We start from the raw sequence: 19,643 nt of genomic DNA on the forward strand, positions 1-19,643 counted from the left end.
TCCGCGATATCAGATCCTACATCCAAACAGGTTAAGGATGAAGATACACGAAAAGGAAAGCTTCCTGTTGAAAAATATGAAACAGTGTTGTCACAAACTGAAAATCCGTGGAATTCTTGATTCCGAGGGCCGATTTGAGGTTGAGCACGAACTGAAGACGGAAAGTCTGATACAGGGCGAACCCATCGAACGAACTCAAGCCCCCTTATCTTTGCCACAAAGAACTCTCGTGACTAATTATTTCATGTCACAGACCAAAGGGTTCATTCGTCCCTCTCTCGACACATCATCGGTGTCGTCATCTCGTACTAGCAAATGGGGCTCTCTAAGGTCATCGATGAGCATAAATAGCTCAACGCAGTCTTCTAGCAAATGCAACTGGCCTCCAAGTATTGACAACAACTACTCAGGTTTTTGCAAAGGGGCCTATAAACTCTGCATTGGAATAGGGAGTTTCAAAGTGCGAAGTGAACCAATCGGTTATAATTATATGGTATCAAGATGGCAGTGCTCCGGTTGCTATTTCACTATGCCACTAAGTAAATCAGGTGACAGGTATGGCCCCAGGTACAGCCAAGAAGCTTTCGTGCACAAATCTACCGGTATCCGATACCGCTGGCTATTTCTGGCCAAGTCTCATTTGAAGTGTAAGAGGCAAGTCTCAGTTGGTGACACTGGCTCGTCTGTATCCTTCGGCTGTATATTTTGCTGCAACGAGGGATGATCTCCTACACCCCGGCATTTGACTCATTTGATGAATTCATGGGGCATCTCGGGTCAGATCATCGGTATCAGGAAGAGCTTTCGCTTTTTGAACATACGCGGGTTGCGGTTGGAAGAATTGCATCCGAGCAAGAGGAGTGGAATCTCAATATTCCGCCCGGAGACAATTTTGACGGACCGAAGTACCGGCACCGATTCTTGACGGGATTGTGTCTTGATGAGAGTAGCAAGCGCCAGACAACATGTCTATCGACACTTGTTCTGCCTCGATCTGTATCACGAACGGAGCAGAGCTCTAGACGTCGGTTACTTGGTTCTCATTCTCCAACTGAGTGTAAATTGACGACTTTAGTTCCAGGTAGCGAGTTCCGGATAAGCAAGATGAATCTTGTCATAGCGAAGGCTTGGCAAGGGTGCCCAATGCCTCTCATTGCTACTCTGCGGGCCAATCAATTACTCGGCACAAGCGGGAGCTTGGTGAGGGCTCATAGTTTTCGAGAGCAAGTCAATCCCGACATCAAAGGAGGTGAGCCAGTTAAGTAGTAGTCTGCTCCCAAAGGGGACGGTGAGGAAGTTCTAGTGATATGTATCCTAACGAAACCACGGGTTAATGTATAGCAATATTTATGCATAGCTGGGAACGGTGACCGCGGATTGTCCATTCTTTCGGCATGGGGGAGCCAGTGAGCTTCTTATTTCTCTTACAGTTTTGTCGTGCTATAGATTTAGATTTTGCTCTAGAAAGGAACTACCATAGTACTTTACCAAATACGGCGGCGAGTAGCCCCCATCATGGACAAATGCAGTATGTTCGTAATGAACATGTGAGCAAAGTGTTGCAAGCGGCCAGGGTATCCGTCAGTGCTAAACTCTTTAAGATCTGCCGGCCAAAATATCGCACCAAAATCTGGTTGTAGGGACACAGCTAGCTCATTTGATTTCACCTCTTCAACTGCCTGAAAGTCCACCAAAGTCACCGCCCGCGTCTCCCGATCGTACATCACGTTGTGCTTGCCAGGATCCACTAGGTGAATAGAGAGGGATTGTAGGATTCGGATCGCCCTTGAGCACTCGCTGTAGATGTGGGATTTCTCGGCAGATGTCAGGCAGGCTCTTCCATAACACGAACAGCTGCTCTCCAAATCCGAAGGAAAAGCCCGGATTCGTCCGCTCGAAGCTGGTCGAGCCGTTGGTATACTGCAAACTATTTTTTGCAAACCTCCTATCAGTATCCCAAAAGCCTCGGATAACGGACGCGGCATACCTCATTTCATGATTGCGAGACCAGCATTTTGCGACATACCGGAAATGGCCAGATTGAACTTCGTACACGGCATTCCCCTGCCGCCGCAAAGTAGAGGTTGAAAGCCGGGTTGTGCACGTAACAAAGCCAGTTGCCACCCCATTGTCACCAAAAATGATCGTGTCTTCTGTGAGGCCGCGGATGTTTATAAGTGACTTGGTCGAGTCGCCGACCCTGCTCCGATATGCTGAAGGTGGCTGAGAAGCGTTGAAAAAAGGTTCAATTCGGGAGTGGAGCTGTTTTTTTGGCATTAATGTCTGTTCTCTGTACAATTTTGACAGAACGTACACTTACCAGTCTTAAATCGATTCCCACTTTCTCTTCGTTATTTGGGTTATGGGCAGCAATAAATGCGAAGCCCGCAAAGCATTCCCTCGGGGATGTAGTTGAGGCATCCTTGCTAGTAGGCATAGAGAGGTGAAAGGCATAATTCTGGTCTCTTTTGATAAACACAGTGGGCTCGAAGGTAGATATAAACCCGTAACGAAGCTTTGACAATCGCATGTACGAGACAACCTGGCCTTTGAGATTGTTAGATGGTCTTCTGGCATGCGCTAGTGAGACCTTTGGAGAATTTAAGTAGAAGAAGATTGTAAACACAGCTGGAAAGCAGAATTTGAGGCGCAATGCACCTCGGAGACAAAGTGAGCAGTGAAGGGTTGGTTGTATATTAGAAGAACTCAATTTCATCGGCACACTTTGCACATACCGATATATGGCTCTAGGTACGCACGCCCGTCTAAATCATACCTCACTATGACGGTCCCCAGGTCCACGGTCCACCACGCTTTAGCTCCCCAGCGGCCACGAGGGTGGCCGATTCTGAACCTGATGAGTCCCCATGCTCACACATTGTCAGAGTCAGTTCGGGAACACTGAAGTGGTATGGATGAATCGCCCGGAAATCACCAAATGGAAGCGGCATGTTCGAAACTGAGAGGGCTTTGGCGACTGGATCGCACACGTGACGGACAAATCGAGTGGTCAATCTCAACTCGCTCCCAACAAAATATCGATCGCCTTCCGCTTCGTCCGTCAGGCTGATATCGGCCGAAAAGGTCAACGAGCTCAATGCCGCAAACACTTGGGATTCAAAACCGGGCCACTGGTGCATATAGCTCGCACAGAGTGTCTTATTGAAACCGATGGCCCGGCGCCTCGAAGCTGGATCAAGTTTGGGAGTTTCCGGGCAAGAAGGGACCGCGGCGATTCCATGTTGATAAGGCAGAGCTGTAAGGTTTAAAGGAGAAAAAGTGAGATGAGGGTTGATGATATGGAGATTGAGGGGAGAGAAAATATGGAGAGGGTGAGATGGAAGTTCTTTGCCTGTGTACTATCTATGCCTTTTCTGCGCACCACAGCTACAGAATAATGGCAGGTGCCTTTCCGTATCGGGCTTAGCGCCTCTGTGGCTGATAGTAATTGACTTTGATTGGCTGCGATTTTCCCTGTCTCCTTAAGGTTAAGATTGCTTCAGCTTGTGATTGGTCAGCTATCTTGGGCAGAAGATAGACTGGATGACTTGATCCGCCTCTTTTGGCAAACCGAAGCTTAGTTAATCTGATAGTGGGGCCCAAGGGACATGTAACTGCTCTTGCGCGGCAAATCTGTGCAATATTAGCTAGATTCCGAAGCTTTGTCAAACGACGTAAATATCGCTCAAACTCTGAATAGGCAATGAGATTCGCTTACACATTCTGCATTTTAGTTTATTCTACTTAGTTGAAAGCTCTATAAACTTAAAGACAGCTAGGATCTAGGGTCAGTCTCAACAGGGCTGTAAGGCTAAATTGAATTTAATTCAATAATTCTTTCACTAAGAGCTTCAATCTCAACTCTGATCTCTGTATAAGAAGCTAGAAAAGTCACAGTAGTAACTGATCAGTTCTAAACATAGACCGTACCACGCACATATCTCGTTTTTCAAGCTTTATAAAAGACTTTCCTCAATTAGAGGAAGGGTTTTCACTACCATCAACCTCATTAGAAAGAGGGATTGGCGTTCAAAAGCAACTGCTCGAAGTAGGCCTGTAAAGTATCAGCAACAGAACATTTATGATAACCATCAAAAGAGGCATGGGTTCAAGCTCACCTGGAACCAAGTTCCGGCTTCAGGAGCAGGCTGCAAGGCATCACTGTATCCGCAGTGGGCGTCATAACGTGCCGAGGAGGTGTCTGAAGTACCGTCACATTCTCCACCAGGCTTGACCCAAACAAAGGCATCCTCGAGAGCATCGCCAGTATTCGTGGTGGCACGAACACCGAATCCAGTGCCAATGACGTTGCACCAATCACCCCAGGCCTGTTGCTTGGTTGGCTGGACACCGTTACGGGCTATTAAGAGGTTAGTACATCCCAATTTCACCTACACGCGAGACAAAAGTACAAAGGATGTAGTACTTACAGGTATCGGTGATAAAGTGGGCATTGAAACCTGCAGCCGAGAGCAGAGGAGCAATGGCATTGACGTAACGCTTCTCGTCGCAGTTAGAGTCACCCTGGGTATAGGATGGGCAGGTGCTGATGCTCCAGGCATTATAGTTGGCAACGTTGGTGGCCAATCCACGAACAGCGGCAGGGGAAGACGCGTTCTTGTACACATTGGCGAAGAGAGTAGCGGCCGGTCCGAGGTTAGCCGACCAGCCGAGCCAGCCGGCATGTCCTAGACACACCTCAAGTTAGCATATCCTCTGGCATCCATCAATAACCAAGATCTCCATGGGAGAAAAACATACCAGCGTCAAGATACATGGACACGTTGGGCAAGTTCAGCTGGACCAATGCATAGTTAGTGCACTCCAGATAGGCATCATGAGCATTAGCACATTTAGCCACATTCATGTTGGTAACAAGGTTGGCAAGACTGTCGGGCTCTGGTGAAAGTTAGCATGGTGAGTTTCTAAATCAAGGCATGGGGCACCAACCAATAACCAGGATAGTGTGTACGTCAGAGTACTTGAGAAGTTGAGCCCTGATCGAGTCAATGTAGGCCTTGTAGTTTGCAACACCGTTGTTGGCGATAGAGTACTCGCCATTGCTGGCAAGCGCAGCACAGTCACGGTCTGGCAAGTCATAAACCACAAAGATACCAGCAATTGGCGGGCTAGCACCGGCCTTGTTCTTAGCCTCAATGTCGGCAAGATAAGTTCCCATGGTTGGAACCTTGGCAGCAGTGTCACTAACGAAGGTATTAGTAAAGGCGTGTATAGGAGCCATTACCCAGACCTACAGCCAGACAAAAGATGGGACCTTAGCGACGGCGCTAGCCTTGGCCGCCAGAGAGCTTGACAGGGATGGAACCGCCAGACTGATAACCTCGGAGGAGTAGTAGGGGTTTGCATAGAGCTGATAGCCGCTGAAGGGATTGCCACTGTTGGTAACAGTGGGGGCTGTGGTAGTCGGGGCTGTGGTGGTAACTCCGGTAGATGTCTTGGTGGTCACGGTGGCTGTGGTAGTCACCATAGTAGTCTTCGATGTGCTGGTGGTGCTCGTAGTGCTTGCACCTCCTGCAGTGGCAGGGATACATTGGGCATAGTCTTTTCAAGAGATCAGTGCTCTGTTTTGGGGGTCAAAGAGAAGAACCAAGATACATACAGGGGTTCTGAGTGCTGCAAGTTGCCGATGCTGTGCAGACCGTCGATCCCATGTATCCACTACCGCCACCTAGAGAAACAATGAGCATGTTATATCCAGGAGAATCAGCAATAGCAATCCTTACATTGTCCCCAGAGAGTCTGCTGAGCAGTGGCGATATGAGCCAGGACCAACAAGGCCCAACCTGATGTACGCTGCATGTTAACTGAAGCTTTGGTTTTCTGATGTTGTCTCGAGAATGCTGGGATGCAGTGCTAGAGGAACAAAGAGGAGATTCTGAAGGAAATATATACGTACGAGACCTAGAATGTGACGGGAGTGTCACCCGGTTCTCCGATGATACTGGATCTCAAAGCTGCAATGGCCACGGAACAACATCTCAAAATGGCGCGGAACATGGAGAGTCTTCAGGCTAACTTAGTTCGAGGTATCCTTCAGATGAACTGTATTACTACGTCAGAGTGGAAGACTGGTTAAATTATCAACTATCGTTAAACCTATCGGTTTACTTCAAATCATGCACCCCCTACCGGTAACAAAGACTTTATTACTACCGGCAGTTCGATGGCTGTAAGTTACCCCAGGATCATCAGGGGTGGTTGCCACGGTCGAGCAAGCCCTATACATCACGGGGAGGTCGAAAGCAGTAAGCGTATATACCAAAAACGAGGAGCCGGCATTCTTCACCCGGCTTGCAGGGTAAAGTTTGTTGTGTGATAGGCGGGGAAGAAGGGCTCGTCGGAACCCCTTTGCCACTAGTCCAAAAAGTACCACCGGTTCTTCACTACCAAGCAATAGTATAGCCATCCTCATACTCGAGGGATCTACATAGCCTAATCATCCGGGTATTACTGCTACGGGACGAATCCCGTAATGATTATAAAGTTTTTATGATACAGTTGCTAGTAAAATCATCTGTCCACCTTGTTAGTTCTATACAATTTTAGGCGTTTCACATTAAAAGCTAAAGTCACCTTGACTGATTCAGGGAACCGGGTATCATACAAAGATTAACTTGATCTTGCTCTCGGGTCCTGTTGGCAGTGTAAGTAGTATTTGACTTGTCCTGTACAATGCGGCGTTCTCCGAAGAGTATTCTTCAAGTTTTCCGCTAGTATGTAGGTTAAGTTCTGTGACTTAGTAATTACTAAGTGCCAACCACCCATAATAATGTGCTCTAGTTAAAGCTGGAGCAGGTAAACTCTCCGGTCAGGGTGGCTCTAATCTCTGTACAAAGTGCGGGCATTACGCTGACTGGCTGATGCATTTCTGCAGGTGCCACGGGGGCGGAGCGCCTCCCGACAAGAATAATGAAGGATACAGTCCTGTAACCCCTCGATAAAATGACTTTAGTTAAATTCTGACACCTCGATACGAAATGAAAGAACTGCCTAGCCGCCAACATTGTTGTTTGAGTGAGGGGTTACTGTAAATGGAGCGGAGTTGTGGCCGGTAGTCAAATGTGACATCGCTTGTGAAGGCTATCAGCCCCCAAATCCCTGATTCATTGAGCTTGGGTTGCTTCGATGGCGATCATACCGCTCTACTAGGGTCATTCTCGTCGGTTTCATACTCCATGCGAGTAAAAAAATATTGTCGTGACTAGTTTTAGTATCCCGTGTCAGGATTCCTTTTCACACCGAAGCTGAAAACCCGTCCAGGAGCAAGCGTAGTAGTGTAGATATATATTCTGCTGTGAATGTAACATGATTCAAGCGATGATCTGGTTTGCCGAGGAATTTCTATTGTCAAGGTTGCCGAGTACTAACTGGTGACCGTGCATTGAAGATTTTAACCTTTCGAAATCGCATCAGCGGGGTAGTGATGTAGGGTCTCATGAATCGAGGACGCCGACCGTGAGGATTTCGAGAGTGTGGGGCAGATCGCCTGCTCAGGTATTCGCGAGCGGCCAGGGGCAGGGAGCGGAGAATTGGCTGATATTAGCAGTATTTGACATTCTAAACCGCGTGATTGATCTGTTCTATTTCGTTTGTACCTATTAGCGACTGCCGAGGCTCACTTCGCCGAGAGGATAATTTTGGTGGTACCTGAGCGTCTTTGAATATATATTCTTTCTTAAAGAGCCTCCCTCTCTAATTATTGTTGGGAAGGAAAGTCGAGGGTACTGAATGAGGTATGCAGTCTTCACACAAGTGAAACTATATGACAGAAGATGGCAGTCGCCACGGACGGTTTAAAGCCGTAGATGCTTCCTACCATTGGTTCCGTGTTTACTTTTTGGCTGGCTTCCTCAAGTAGCTTTCATGATGCTCGTTAGGAATATGGACGTTTTTGGTACAAGGAAGGCAAGAATAAATTTTGGTAGATGACCGAAATGAGTTTCTTGTACTTGGAAGTCAATGAAAGCGACGATAGCGACATGACAGAGTAAAAGGCGCATCTAACGATTTCCAGATTGGTGCAGAAGCAGGTCGCCCCTTGTTGACTGGTAGGATGGGTTTGTACTTGAGCAATTAGAATTGTTTCTTGGCGGGACGCGTAAACTTCCCCGCCGCGGTTTGCAAAGGGGAAAACATAACCTTATGTGTAGAACTTAATGCGCTTCAATTGGGAGGAAATGCGAGTCTTTCATGTCGACATGCGTCTCTTCACATATCAAGAGAGCACCTGCCTCTTCCCGTCCGTTTCCTCGAGCGGCGAACATCAGTCAAGCGCTTCGTTTTGCATACCAGCAACTCCCATTCGAGGTCCATCCAGCAAGGTTGCGAATAGAAGTAGGGATTCTACGCATCCCAGGTTTTCCACTGCTGGAACGCCGCCTACAACAATGAGCTCATTCGAGTCAGTTATTGCTCAGAATTCACACTATCGAATCATGGATCCTCAAATGCTTGTCACCTATCGGCATTCTGCTCTTCCGGCCGCCGGCTCCTAGCCGTAAGTCGGGCGAGCACATCGCCGGTCTTGTCTGGTCTAGAGCCCCTCAAAGGCCATTCCGAGTGGATTAGATCGGCGTTCCTCGCTCTCGGCGCCGATTGCTTGTCCTCAATTCTGGAAGCTTTTTATGACTAACTCTATAATATTGGAAAGCTCGAAAGCTAATCTCAGCGGATCCAGTCGATGATTTTCTCTCTCAACTGGCGACATTGAAACTCGAAGTCTCCTTCACGGGCGTTATGCAGAGTAAGATAGACTTGCATCTTACATCCATCTATGTACTATTGTACTACTGTAATGCCGCGCACATCCGAAGAAAAAAACACGGTCGTCCAGTTAGCTTCGCGTGATGATGAACTGTAGGCGCCAACTTAGGTGACCACCTTGCAGATAGACTACTGAGGTCAAAACAACATTACTTAAATATTTATACCGAGAAGATTGTCCGAGCCGTTGTAGCGACTTATATACCCGAAGCTCATGGCACCAGGGGGATAATACCGCAGAGAAGAATTTGAACAAAAAATTTCCAATGCCGCGTGTCCCGCGTAAGTGAAAACCCAGTCTTACGTGTAGCTAGCTACATTAGGGATTCAGTAGTGCACAGTACATGAAGCGAAGGATACAAATCTGGTATATGCTCTGCCAAGTTTGCGATTGATCTGGACAGTCAACGTAATTTTATCAGACAACCTACCTGTATACTGTCGAAAATCAGCCATCCCTAGAAGCGGGAGTCACATCTGAGATTTCGCGCTTTCTGAAACGCGGTCCCATCGTGGCAGTGTCAAAAATAACCTGAGATATGACTGGATTAACTAAGTATTCCATGACGAAGCTATGTACCCACCCCCTTATATCCATTATCCTTCCTTATCCGGTCGTAAGAAAAATAATTAGGTTGCCTTGTTCTGCGGGGCGCCGTCTCCTGGCGGGACATGGCCTTTCCATCTCTACGGTTATCAGCATCAAATCCCACCACAGGCATTGCTTTGACTGTGAGGTGTTTGCCCATCAAAGATGCCGATTCTGAGATGGCTTGCTTTTTCTTTACTTCGCCCGGCTTATCGGTGCCGTCAAGCTACTCGAATCTACCGCCCTTATTCCATGCTCCGATAGCAGTATCATCAAAACCAACAAATTTAAGATGACGCTGACGCCGGATAATTACAGCCTTGCGATCGAATTCGACGGCGAGATTAACTACTCCGGAAAAATCATAATGAATGTTGATTTGTTAGTCTACGGCTACAGTTTCTTGACTACGCAAGTAGATCCGTGCAACTACAACACATTATCTGGGTTTTGTCCGTTGGTACCAGAAAATATGACAGTGCCATCTGCGACTCTCTCCCTTTCAAACAGTACAATCTCAGACATTCCCAGTGAGTTTTTCTCTCTCTTTCTTGATTCAGGCGTGAATCTCAGAAGCGAATATTACCTCTTGGGGAGATGCTCTGGCTAACACGCACCAATTTAATAGGTATCGCGTATAGCATCCCCGATCTCGATGCCGTCGCCCGAATTACCATATTATCCAAATCAACAAATGAAAGTGTCACATGTATTGAGGCCCGCGTTATCAACAGCACAACAGTCTACCAGGCCGGAGTAAGCTGGACACTTGCGATTATCACCGGGCTGGCCCTTTTTGCAAGCACAATCCTCTCGATTATCGGCTATTCCAACATCGCGACACAAATCTCGTTCCGCACATTACTGTTTCTGGGCTTCATGCAGAGTCAAGCCATGGCGGGTCTCACTGCGGTGGAGTTCAAGCCGCTGGTCCAGAATTGGACCCAGAATTTTCAATGGACTATGAGCATTGCACATGCAGACTTTCTGAACACTATCACGACTTGGTTTCAGCGTGCGACAGGAGGTACAGCCGCGGATTTATTTTCCGAAGCCGGCGATATTTCGGTCGGTCTCCTCAAACGGTCCACAAAAATGCTCGTAAAGAGAAGCGAGCCAACAACAGATGGTGGTTCAGAAGTCCTACTTTATGGCATCATTCGCATGGGATACGTTGCAGGCATTGAGTCTACCAACATCTTTATGACCGGATATCTGGTCTTTTATTTTATTGCTCTAGTTATGCTCCTGGCAACTATGGCTCTCAAGTTCGGTTTGCCTCCAATTTTGAAGACGAATAGAGTAAAGTCCCGTCACACCTTTGGTGCCCAGGTTGACTGGCAGAACTTTATGCGAGGGAACCTCTGCCGAATCGCATATCTTAGCTATCCCCAATTCTGTGTCTTTAGCATGTGGGAACTATATCGACGAGATTCTGCAGCCGAAGTCGTCCTCGCCATCACCATATGGCTCGTCTTGACTATCATCCTCGGCAGTTCAACATTCAGAGTGTTCCAACATGTACGGTCTTCGAAAGGGTTGTCGGGAACCCTTACTTACCCGCTCTATTTTGATCCGGCGTGCCTCACGAAATGGGGCTGTCTGTACGTCCATTACAAGGCCGAGACGTACTACTTCATCATTCCTCTTCTAGTCTACACGATCGTGAAAGGCATGATCATCGCATTTGCACAACATAACGCCATGGTGCAGGCCATAGTTCTTCTCATCTTCGAGGCTGGATTCCTCGCCAGCACTGCAGTCATCCGACCATACATGGACAAGAAATCCAACACCTTCGCCATAACCGCCGCTGCCATCAACTTCGTCAACGCTATCTTCATCCTAGTCTTTTCCGACATCTTCAACCAGCCAGATCTCATGACCGGGATCATGGGCGTCTTATTCTTCCTCTACAATGCGATATTCACCCTCATCCTCACCATCTTCCTGCTGATTGGGCTCTTCTACGCCGTTCGGCTCAAGGAACCGAATCCAGGATCCCAGCGTTTCTACGACAATCGCGCCTCCTATCAATCCACAAAAGGACTGATCGAGATGGAGAATCGACAACCAGATGAACTCCTCGCTCTTCAGGAAGTGGTGGCCACGGCGGAAGAGTACCATCAGCAACAGCGTCCATACTCACCCTTAGGTGGCAGTGCGAAATCAAGCTCGGGACTTCATTTGGATTTGAGCAACAATATGTCCTCGGAGTCGCGCTGGAATATCGACCACGGACATGATGGGAGTATCTATAATGTGCGACGTAGCACGGCGCCACCTTCGCCGTTTGACGACCCGATTGAACCAACGCTGCCGTTGATTCCTAGCAGTTCTGGGATCTCTGGCCGTCGGGTAAAGGAGTGATTTTTACTGCGTCATGGCCTATGAACAATATATTTCTAGCGAAGGATATCCATCACTTTTTGATATAAATTCGGCTTCCCCCTTGACTATTCACGAAATCAACGTTTATACACCGTGAACTCAAGAACTATAAACACAATGTACGCAGCCAGAAGCGCCAACCCCGCAATTCGACTCGATCCAAGGAAGACAATACCAACCAAACACAGCGCAGATACCCAAACCGTCGCCAATTCAAACAGAACAAAGTTATCTGCATGGTTGACCGGTATTCCAGTAACAGCAACAACCCCCATGCAGATAGTCAACAAGAAAATGTTACTTCCTGCCGTGGTAGCAACCACAATGCCACCCTGTCCTCTGGAACCACTTAGCACTGAGATGAACTTCTCCGGCAGGGTGGTCGCAAAAGCGATTACTGTCAAACCGAAGACAGTACCGGATAGCCCCAAAGACTGGGTTAGGGCACCTGCGCTATGTGCGATGATGTACCCGGATAGAGAGAGTGCGAGGAGCCCGAAGAGCAGTTGACACAGGTGGTAGAAGAGTGACATCGTAGGCTTCACAGTATGACCTTCCAGGACGGAGCTTGGATCATGCAAGAGTGGAGAGTTCTCCGACATCCCGTCCTGGCCAACCGCACGATCATCGCGTGCGATAGGCAGATCATCATCACTATCACTGTCACTCTCACTATCCGACAATTGCGGCGCTTCAGTAACACCCTTATAAATCGCATACCCAATAGAGAGTATATAAACCACAAACCCGCCAATAAGAAGCCAACCAGTAACCACATTCAACTGATCAAAAAACGCCAAGACAACAAAAAGCGTCGTGATGAAAAGCAAAAGCGCCGCGTAAATCTTCGCACTCCGATCAAATTCCATCGCACCGGGATGAAAAAGAATACCCAATGAGAAAGCGCCCAGGACATTCGAAATCGCAGATCCAACTACATTGCCTAACGCGAGGGGACTGTGGCCTTGCGCAATTGCTGCGACGACAACGGCAAGCTTGGCATACGCGTCAGTGGTGGAGTTTGGGAGAATTTTGATTTTAATACTGGAAGGCAGGAGGAGGAGAGATGCATACCTCTTCATATTCGGCACCGGCTGTTAAAAGTGCAATTAGAGTTGGTGAAATGCCTAATCGTTGGCCCACGATGACGGTGTGGTCGAGGAATTTGTCGGCGCCGTAGTCGAGGACGAAAACGCCTGCGATCAGTGTTGCGGCGTTGAAGCAGATATTGTCCCAATTCATGGCTGAGGGATAATATGGAATCAAGAATACCTGCACGAACTGTGAGTGCCAAGCTGTTAATCAAGCTTTGTAGATTGAAAGGGATGCTGCCTTGGGTGTTGGCAGAGACGGTCACATGATCAAAGCTTAATTGTGTTTGGCTATTTTGAAATCTAGAGTTGAGAATTAAATATCGTTTGGCTTGTTTCACTGTCTGGCCATTGGGTGCTTCTATTATGATGCTCAATTGTATTCACAAATTCAACAAAGGTCTATGTTCCTCATCGATCTCGCTGATTTTCACCCGTGTCCATCTGGGGAGGTACTCCTTGATATATCCCCGGCAGATTGACCGATACCCTGAGGTACGCTTCACCATTTAGAAAGAAAACTTGACTCATCTAGCCTTTAGCTAGCCATTCACAAAAGTACACAGGTTTTCCGAAGACACAGCATTGATAATAAAAACAACAAATGTTTCATTCAAGGTGTCCCCAGTCTCGGGTGCTAGGTGGACCACATGAATGACTTGGACCTTAAGCGGCATCTCTGATCAAATGAGAGGGACGGTACGTTGAACTGAAGGCTAGAATACAGTGCTAAATAAATAGTATGGCCTGCAAAGCAGGAGGGGTCCTCGTCAGAACTCAACGTCTGGAAGGTGACCGAGACGGGATGCCGCGGACAGCGTTTTTGAAGGCTGAATCAAAGAGAGTTCCGCAAGTACTTCGCAGGAAATGAACTCAAAAAGTCCATTAGTCTACACTAAATGCCACAAGATGCAGAGCAAATTTCGCGCCCGGCGTCATTATATTTTTAGTAACTGTGCAGCTACACATAGACATCCGACGCAAGCCACTCAACCCCAGGAACAGTATTAACCATTCCAAAAGGAAGCAAAAGGTCAGGTCAGAGCCAGCACAGAGATAAGGTATCAAGTAAGAATAGAATCGTAGAAAATAAAAAAGGAAATTCCCATCCGTACGCAGTGTTGAATGCAAGACCAGATTCCAGGTCGACCCACGCCAGTGAAACAAAAACACATCAAGCACACCTTCTCCACTCCCAGTGTGGAGACCACTTTTATGCCGTTGAAGGACAACCACTTTTAGGGTTCAAAGTTGATAAAGAACCCGAAATGCCAATCGTAACATCGTCGAATCATGTTGAAAGTCTATTTCTCAAGAAGAAAGCTCATGGAATATCGGACGCAATTGGAAAAGAAGAGATTAAGTGGTTTGTTTAGTAGCGGTAGCTGTGAAATAAAAGTTAGCAAGGTTGTTCTCAGAGAGGGGTGAAAGAAAGGGGGTAGATCTTACATCTCGCTCTTGTAGGGGCCGTTAACGTCAAGGCTGAGGTACTCAGCCTGGACGGGGGTGAGCTCAGTCAGCTTAGCGTTGACGTGCTCCAAGTGGCAGCGAGCGACCTGCTCATCAAGCTGCTTGGGCAGAACGTAGACACCGACGGGCTTCTTGCCAGAGGAGCCGAACTCGATGTACTTGTTGCCGAAGGCAACGTCCTCGGCCTTGTAGAGGGCGATCTGAGCCAGGACCTGGTTGGAGAAAGAGCAGGACATGACGAAGGAAGAGTGACCAGTGGCACAGCCAAGGTTAACCAGACGGCCCTCGGCGAGCAGGATGATGTGCTTGCCGTTCAGGAGGTAGCGGTCAACCTGGGGCTTGATGTTCTGGACGGACTGAGCGTTGGCCTTGAGCCAGGCAACGTCGATCTCAATGTCGAAGTGACCAATGTTGCAGACGATGGCGTCGTTGCGCATGGCCTCGAAGTGGCGGCCAACCAGGATGTCACGGCAGCCAGTGGTGGTGACGAAGATCTGACCGAGGGAAGCAGCCTCATCCATGGTAACGACCTCGAAACCCTGGACGGCAGCCTGGAGGGCGTTGATGGGGTCGACCTCAGTAACGAGGACGCGGGCACCCATGGAGTGGAGAGCCTGGGCGCAACCCTTGCCGACATCACCGTAACCGGCGACGACACCGATCTTACCAGCGATCATGACATCGGTGGCACGCTTGATACCGTCAATGAGGGACTCACGGCAACCGTACAGGTTGTCGAACTTGGACTTGGTGACACAGTCGTTGACGTTGATGGCGGGGACCTTCAGCTTGCCCTCCTTCATCATCTTGTACAGGTGGTGGACACCGGTGGTGGTCTCCTCGGATACACCGTAGCAGTCCTCGAGCATCTCGGGGTACTTGGCGTGGACGAGGGAGGTCAGGTCACCACCATCATCGAGGATGAGGTTGAGCTTCTTGTCATCCTTGAAGGCGAACAGCTGCTGCTCAAGGCACCACTGGTACTCCTCCTCGGTCTCACCCTTCCAGGCGAAGCTGTAAATAAAACAAGTCAGAAAAGCATATTCCAGGTACAAAGATAAGGTGATTTTGGCTTACACAGGGACACCGACAGCGGCAATGGCGGCAGCGGCGTGATCCTGGGTGGAGAAGATGTTGCAGGAGGTCCAGGTGACCTCAGCACCGAGGGCAACGAGGGTCTCGATGAGGACAGCGGTCTGGATGGCTATTGAAAGGATCAGAAAAAGCTCATACGTGGTCTGTATCAATGGAGCTTACTCATGTGCAGGCAACCGGCGATGCGGGCACCGGCGAGGGGCTGGTCAGCACCGTACTTGGCACGGATGGCCATGAGACCAGGCATCTCAACCTCGGAGAGCTCGATCTCCCGGCGACCGAAGGCGGCCAGGGACTAGAAAGAAGGAGACAGGTTAGCCATTGACCACGGAAATCAAGACCAGAATGGAGTTTTGGTGGAAATACATACGATGTCAGCGACCTTGAACTTCTGAGCGGGGGCAGCCATTGTGTATGGAAGTGATTAGAGAGACTGTGCAGAGGAAGGTCAGTATGAAGGATGATGAAGATTGTAGAAGATGAAATCAGGAAAACGAACCAAAGGGGGGGTATAAGAGAGATGAGAGAAGGAGGAAAAGAAAAGGAGGGAGAAGCAGATCTTTGAGGAGGGGAAAAGTCTCTGGCCCCACCTACTGCCTTTCACGGTGCACCACCTCACAACTTCACAGGTCGGCCAGTGCTGGCTGGCTTAGTCATCTTGGGTAAGCGGGGTCGGGCGTGGGACTCGGTCGCTTAGTCAGATCATCATCGGCAGTCTACGGTTGCCGCATCTCGGGGACCTTGGAGGAGTTGACTAGATTGATTGGAGGTGATGGGAATGCTTGAGGACCCTGAAAGAGAGAGAACTTAACAATTCACTCATCTGTAATATCACATTCATATGCTCAGTTCTATTTCGATGAAGAATCAAATCACGGAGACTGCACCCTTTCAATAATTGCCCCAGCAAAACAAACACTGCAGAACCGATCAGCCCCATCGGGCCCCATCGGAACTCCGTCTAGCTAGAAAAGGATCCCCGAGACGGTAATAAGCAACAAGCAGAGAATAATGGAGAGGGAGATAAGACACTTCCATCCTAGGAGAGAATAGAGAAAGGGAATCATCATGCATCATAATAGTCGTAAATGTCATCCAGTGTACGAAAAACAAGAATGAAGGTAAAACAGGAGGGGTAGGTAAAAAAAAAAAACACTAATAGGAGATCGCCGGTGCCTCACTCGTTGCCCCATAAGGATTTCCATCATTATAAGAAAAACCACTGCCATGACCATGATGAGAGTCCGGGTATTCAATCTCATCAGGCCACCGGCGACGACTATTTGGAGCGGAACCCTGACTGCGACAACGACGCATCTCCCGTTTAATAGCACGCTGCGCACATTCATCCCGGAAGTGTTTCGTTTCCTTGCGTTTCTCATTAACCTCTTTCCACTCCCCGTACGCACCCTTGATACCCAGCGCCGCAAGCCCGACGCTAAACGCATCAATAGTATTCGCCTTGATGCGCCGCTTGCGCGCCTCCTCCTGTGTAATCTCGCCATCCTTCACCTGTTGCATGCGTTCTTTGCGTTTCTGGATCCCGCCGTAAACTCCGTGGGCGGCGTGGATTGTAGCCACGGTGGCCAGACCAGAGGTCAATAACATGTCCCGCTTCAGCTTCTTGCGTTTTTCTTTTTCATCACTACTGTCGCCCAAGTCAGAATCACTTTCGGAGCTAGAGTGGGATCCCCGGTTGGAAGATCCCAAGCCCTTCATCTCGCCACGGGGTGCACTAGTAGGTGCAATGGGGGGTGCTTTGTTGCCGTTCAAGGAACGATTTCGACCTACATCTCTCGAGCCTCTGCCATGCCTGTGATTCCTGCTGCGGTAGTCGGTCTCTGTGTCTGAGTCTGAATAGGAGTCGTATCGTGAGTCTCTGTCCCGGTGATGACGCCGCTCCCGACGAGGATCGTAACGATAATTCAGGCTCTCATCATCTCGATCACGGTTGCGGTCGTGGCGACCACGGTCGGATGCTTCTTCTCCAAAGCCCAGGGCGGCCATGCCCTTGGTAATGTACTCCGAAACGCTCTTGCTGCGCTTCTTGGATCCACGTCGATCATCGTCGCTGTCTCGGTCACGATCATCTCGGCCGCGAGGTCGAGAGCGCGAGCGCGACATACGGTCATAGATCTCTTTGCCTGCAGCCGCAAGAGCGCCAGTAGCGGCGAGGTCTTTGAGGCCACTGCCGGAACGGCCACGGCCATCACGTCCCTTGGAGGAGGAACCACCGCGGACGAAATGGCTAGCGGCAAGACCAGCGAGGGTAGATTCCACGACGTGACGCCCAGAGTGCTTTTTGGGGTCCTTATCGATGAGACCGTCGGCACCGGCCGCAGTGACAGCTGCAGTGAGGATGCGTTTACCCTTGGCACCAGTCCAGTCGCCCGGATCCTTGCGAGACTTGAAGGCTTCCACGGCACCGGCTGTCAAGGCAGCGCGTGCGGCCTGAGCAAGGCGCTGTTCACTGCGTTGACGGTGGTTGCGATCACGGTCACGACTGCGGCTACGAGATCGAGATGACGAGTAATCACGACCACGGCGACGTGAAGAGGATCGGGCGCGGCCACGATCTGTGCGGTCTGTACGGTCTGACTGTCTGGAAGCAACGGAGCCTAGGCCAAGTGCGCCGAGGGCAGTTTCGCCAAATGACTTGCGGCGTCTATGACGGGATGGAGATGGGCTGGATGAAGAAGCAGAGGAGTATCTAGAGCGACGGGGGCCTGCGACAGGGTTTAGTATCCCCAGGATGAAGTGCGTCGCACAGGAGGCGAGAGCCTCCGTGAGGAAGAAGGACCACTTACGGTGATCATCAGACTGCCTGGTTCGCCGGGTTCGGGAACGGTAGTAACCATTATCGTAGTACGGATCGTAGCCACCGACAGAGGATGCGCGGCGCACATTCTCATAGACCGGGCGTCGCGAGCGACGAGAGTCGTAGCCGCGCTCATAGACATAATCAGAGCCTGGGGGATAGTCGCGCTGGATTTCCTCAACCGAGCCCTCACCCCCTCGAGGGGAGTAGACTTCTCGATCGTTCCTTGCATTAAATCCCCGTGGATGATCGTCATAGTAATCTGCAGCATAACCGGCGGCTGGACGGCCACGGTCGCGGGGCGCATAGTGGCGACGATCGTCGTAGTACGCCATCGTGGGCGATGGGGGAAATGGATGGGAGCGTAGACCGATGAAAGGTTGGGAGGAGGTAAAAGGCAAAGATCAAATCAAAGGTCGACTTATGTGAGCTTTCTACCGTTCACGGGGACGAAGGTTGTTGGAGAAGAAAAGATCGTAATGAGGCAACAGGGAGACTTTCTGGAGTGAGCGAGGCGGGGCAGGGTGGCGTGACGTCGTTGGGTGACGGGCGACGGGGCGAGAAGGGCGGAGCAGAGCAGAGCAGAGGACCGACTGACAGACACAGACAGGCAGAGAATCGATTACTAGAATGGTTAGAGGCAGGAATCTGGTGAGGCTGAGGACAACTTGGCAGTGGCTGAGAGACACGAGGTGAGAGCTGAAGACAAACTTCCATCCATCGTTAAGGAGAAGGTTACAGCAAAGTCCCTTCCCCTCGCAGGGCCCATGTCCTCTATAATATATTGACCCTTTGGCCTTCTTTACCCCATAATGAACCGTATGGGTCTCCGCGATGACGTTGTGCCACTTACGAGTTACGACCGGAGAGGCTGGCGTCCGCAAGGGAACCCCGGGGGAGAAATTCTACCCTCGAATGAGGAGCGCTCGGATCGAGTCGTGAATTGTTCTATCAACATGTCATGGCGCCCGACGTCATGTTGCATGGGCCATCAAGGAAAGGGGACCAGCCCTACGTATCCTCCACCACCCCTCCACCATGGGCGCCCGGGCCTAGACGCCACACGTTGGCACCCTTCGGAGAAGGGTCGCTTGACCGCTGATATGATTCTGAGGGGTTGCAATGCCCGGTCGAAGGGTAGTGAGTGTATTTTTATTAGAAAGACAGCTCTCTCCATCTTGATATCAACAGTCAACAAAGGTTCCACGGGTCAAGACTCGGCTGGCCCCGCGGGGCTGGGCAGGGTCGAGTTTTGGTTTTGGTCTCCATCCAACCCAGAAAATCGAATGGAATGGATCGGGACCTTTACTCATCGCCGGGCCGAGACCGCTCAGGCACACCAACTAACGACTGACTTTAGTTACAATGCCAAAGTCCAACAAGCCTTGAACGGTCAGCCTGATCA

At 49.7% G+C, this 19,643-nt stretch overlaps 6 protein-coding genes across 6 annotated transcripts; 1 reads left to right on the forward strand and 5 right to left on the reverse strand.

The window, feature by feature from the left end:
* Nucleotides 1–1,671: 1,671 nt before the first annotated feature.
* N7473_011854 (uncharacterized protein) lies at nt 1,672–3,140 on the reverse strand (the record flags this gene model as incomplete). The annotated part of the gene is made up of 3 exons (XM_057157793.1): nt 1,672–2,262; nt 2,321–2,547; nt 2,876–3,140. 3 exons carry the CDS (start codon nt 3,138–3,140, stop codon nt 1,672–1,674), a joined length of 1,083 nt encoding a protein of 360 aa, XP_057003643.1.
* Nucleotides 3,141–4,009: 869 nt separating this feature from the next.
* On the reverse strand, nt 4,010–5,820 carry cbhC (putative cellobiohydrolase; the record flags this gene model as incomplete). The annotated part of the gene is made up of 8 exons (XM_057157794.1): nt 4,010–4,054; nt 4,119–4,360; nt 4,431–4,688; nt 4,762–4,899; nt 4,951–5,204; nt 5,256–5,562; nt 5,621–5,689; nt 5,745–5,820. 8 exons carry the CDS (start codon nt 5,818–5,820, stop codon nt 4,010–4,012), a joined length of 1,389 nt encoding a protein of 462 aa, XP_057003644.1.
* Nucleotides 5,821–9,554: 3,734 nt separating this feature from the next.
* On the forward strand, nt 9,555–11,743 carry N7473_011856 (transient receptor potential ion channel family protein; the record flags this gene model as incomplete). The annotated part of the gene is made up of 2 exons (XM_057157795.1): nt 9,555–9,903; nt 10,002–11,743. Coding segments are annotated over 2 exons (2,091 nt in total), but the record flags the coding sequence as incomplete, so codon positions are not given.
* Nucleotides 11,744–11,841: 98 nt separating this feature from the next.
* On the reverse strand, nt 11,842–13,006 carry N7473_011857 (sodium:calcium antiporter; the record flags this gene model as incomplete). The annotated part of the gene is made up of 2 exons (XM_057157796.1): nt 11,842–12,759; nt 12,839–13,006. The coding sequence occupies 2 exons, from the start codon at nt 13,004–13,006 to the stop codon at nt 11,842–11,844; spliced, it is 1,086 nt and encodes a 361-aa protein (XP_057003646.1).
* Nucleotides 13,007–13,738: 732 nt separating this feature from the next.
* Nucleotides 13,739–15,974, reverse strand: N7473_011858 (adenosylhomocysteinase). The gene is made up of 6 exons (XM_057157797.1): nt 15,920–15,974; nt 15,791–15,853; nt 15,583–15,715; nt 15,403–15,529; nt 14,305–15,339; nt 13,739–14,240 (listed from the first exon to the last, which is right to left on the reverse strand). Exons 2-6 carry the CDS (start codon nt 15,827–15,829, stop codon nt 14,228–14,230), a joined length of 1,347 nt encoding a protein of 448 aa, XP_057003647.1. The 5' UTR covers nt 15,830–15,853; nt 15,920–15,974; the 3' UTR covers nt 13,739–14,227.
* A 601-nt stretch (nt 15,975–16,575) lies between these two features.
* Nucleotides 16,576–18,573, reverse strand: N7473_011859 (uncharacterized protein; the record flags this gene model as incomplete). Its single annotated transcript, XM_057157798.1, has 2 exons — nt 16,576–18,146; nt 18,228–18,573. 2 exons carry the CDS (start codon nt 18,571–18,573, stop codon nt 16,576–16,578), a joined length of 1,917 nt encoding a protein of 638 aa, XP_057003648.1.
* Nucleotides 18,574–19,643: the final 1,070 nt, after the last annotated feature.

This window comes from Penicillium subrubescens (assembly GCF_028828155.1).
Source record: "Penicillium subrubescens strain IBT 31985 chromosome Unknown utg000010l_segment0_segment0, whole genome shotgun sequence".
NCBI classification, from domain to species: domain Eukaryota; kingdom Fungi; phylum Ascomycota; class Eurotiomycetes; order Eurotiales; family Aspergillaceae; genus Penicillium; species Penicillium subrubescens.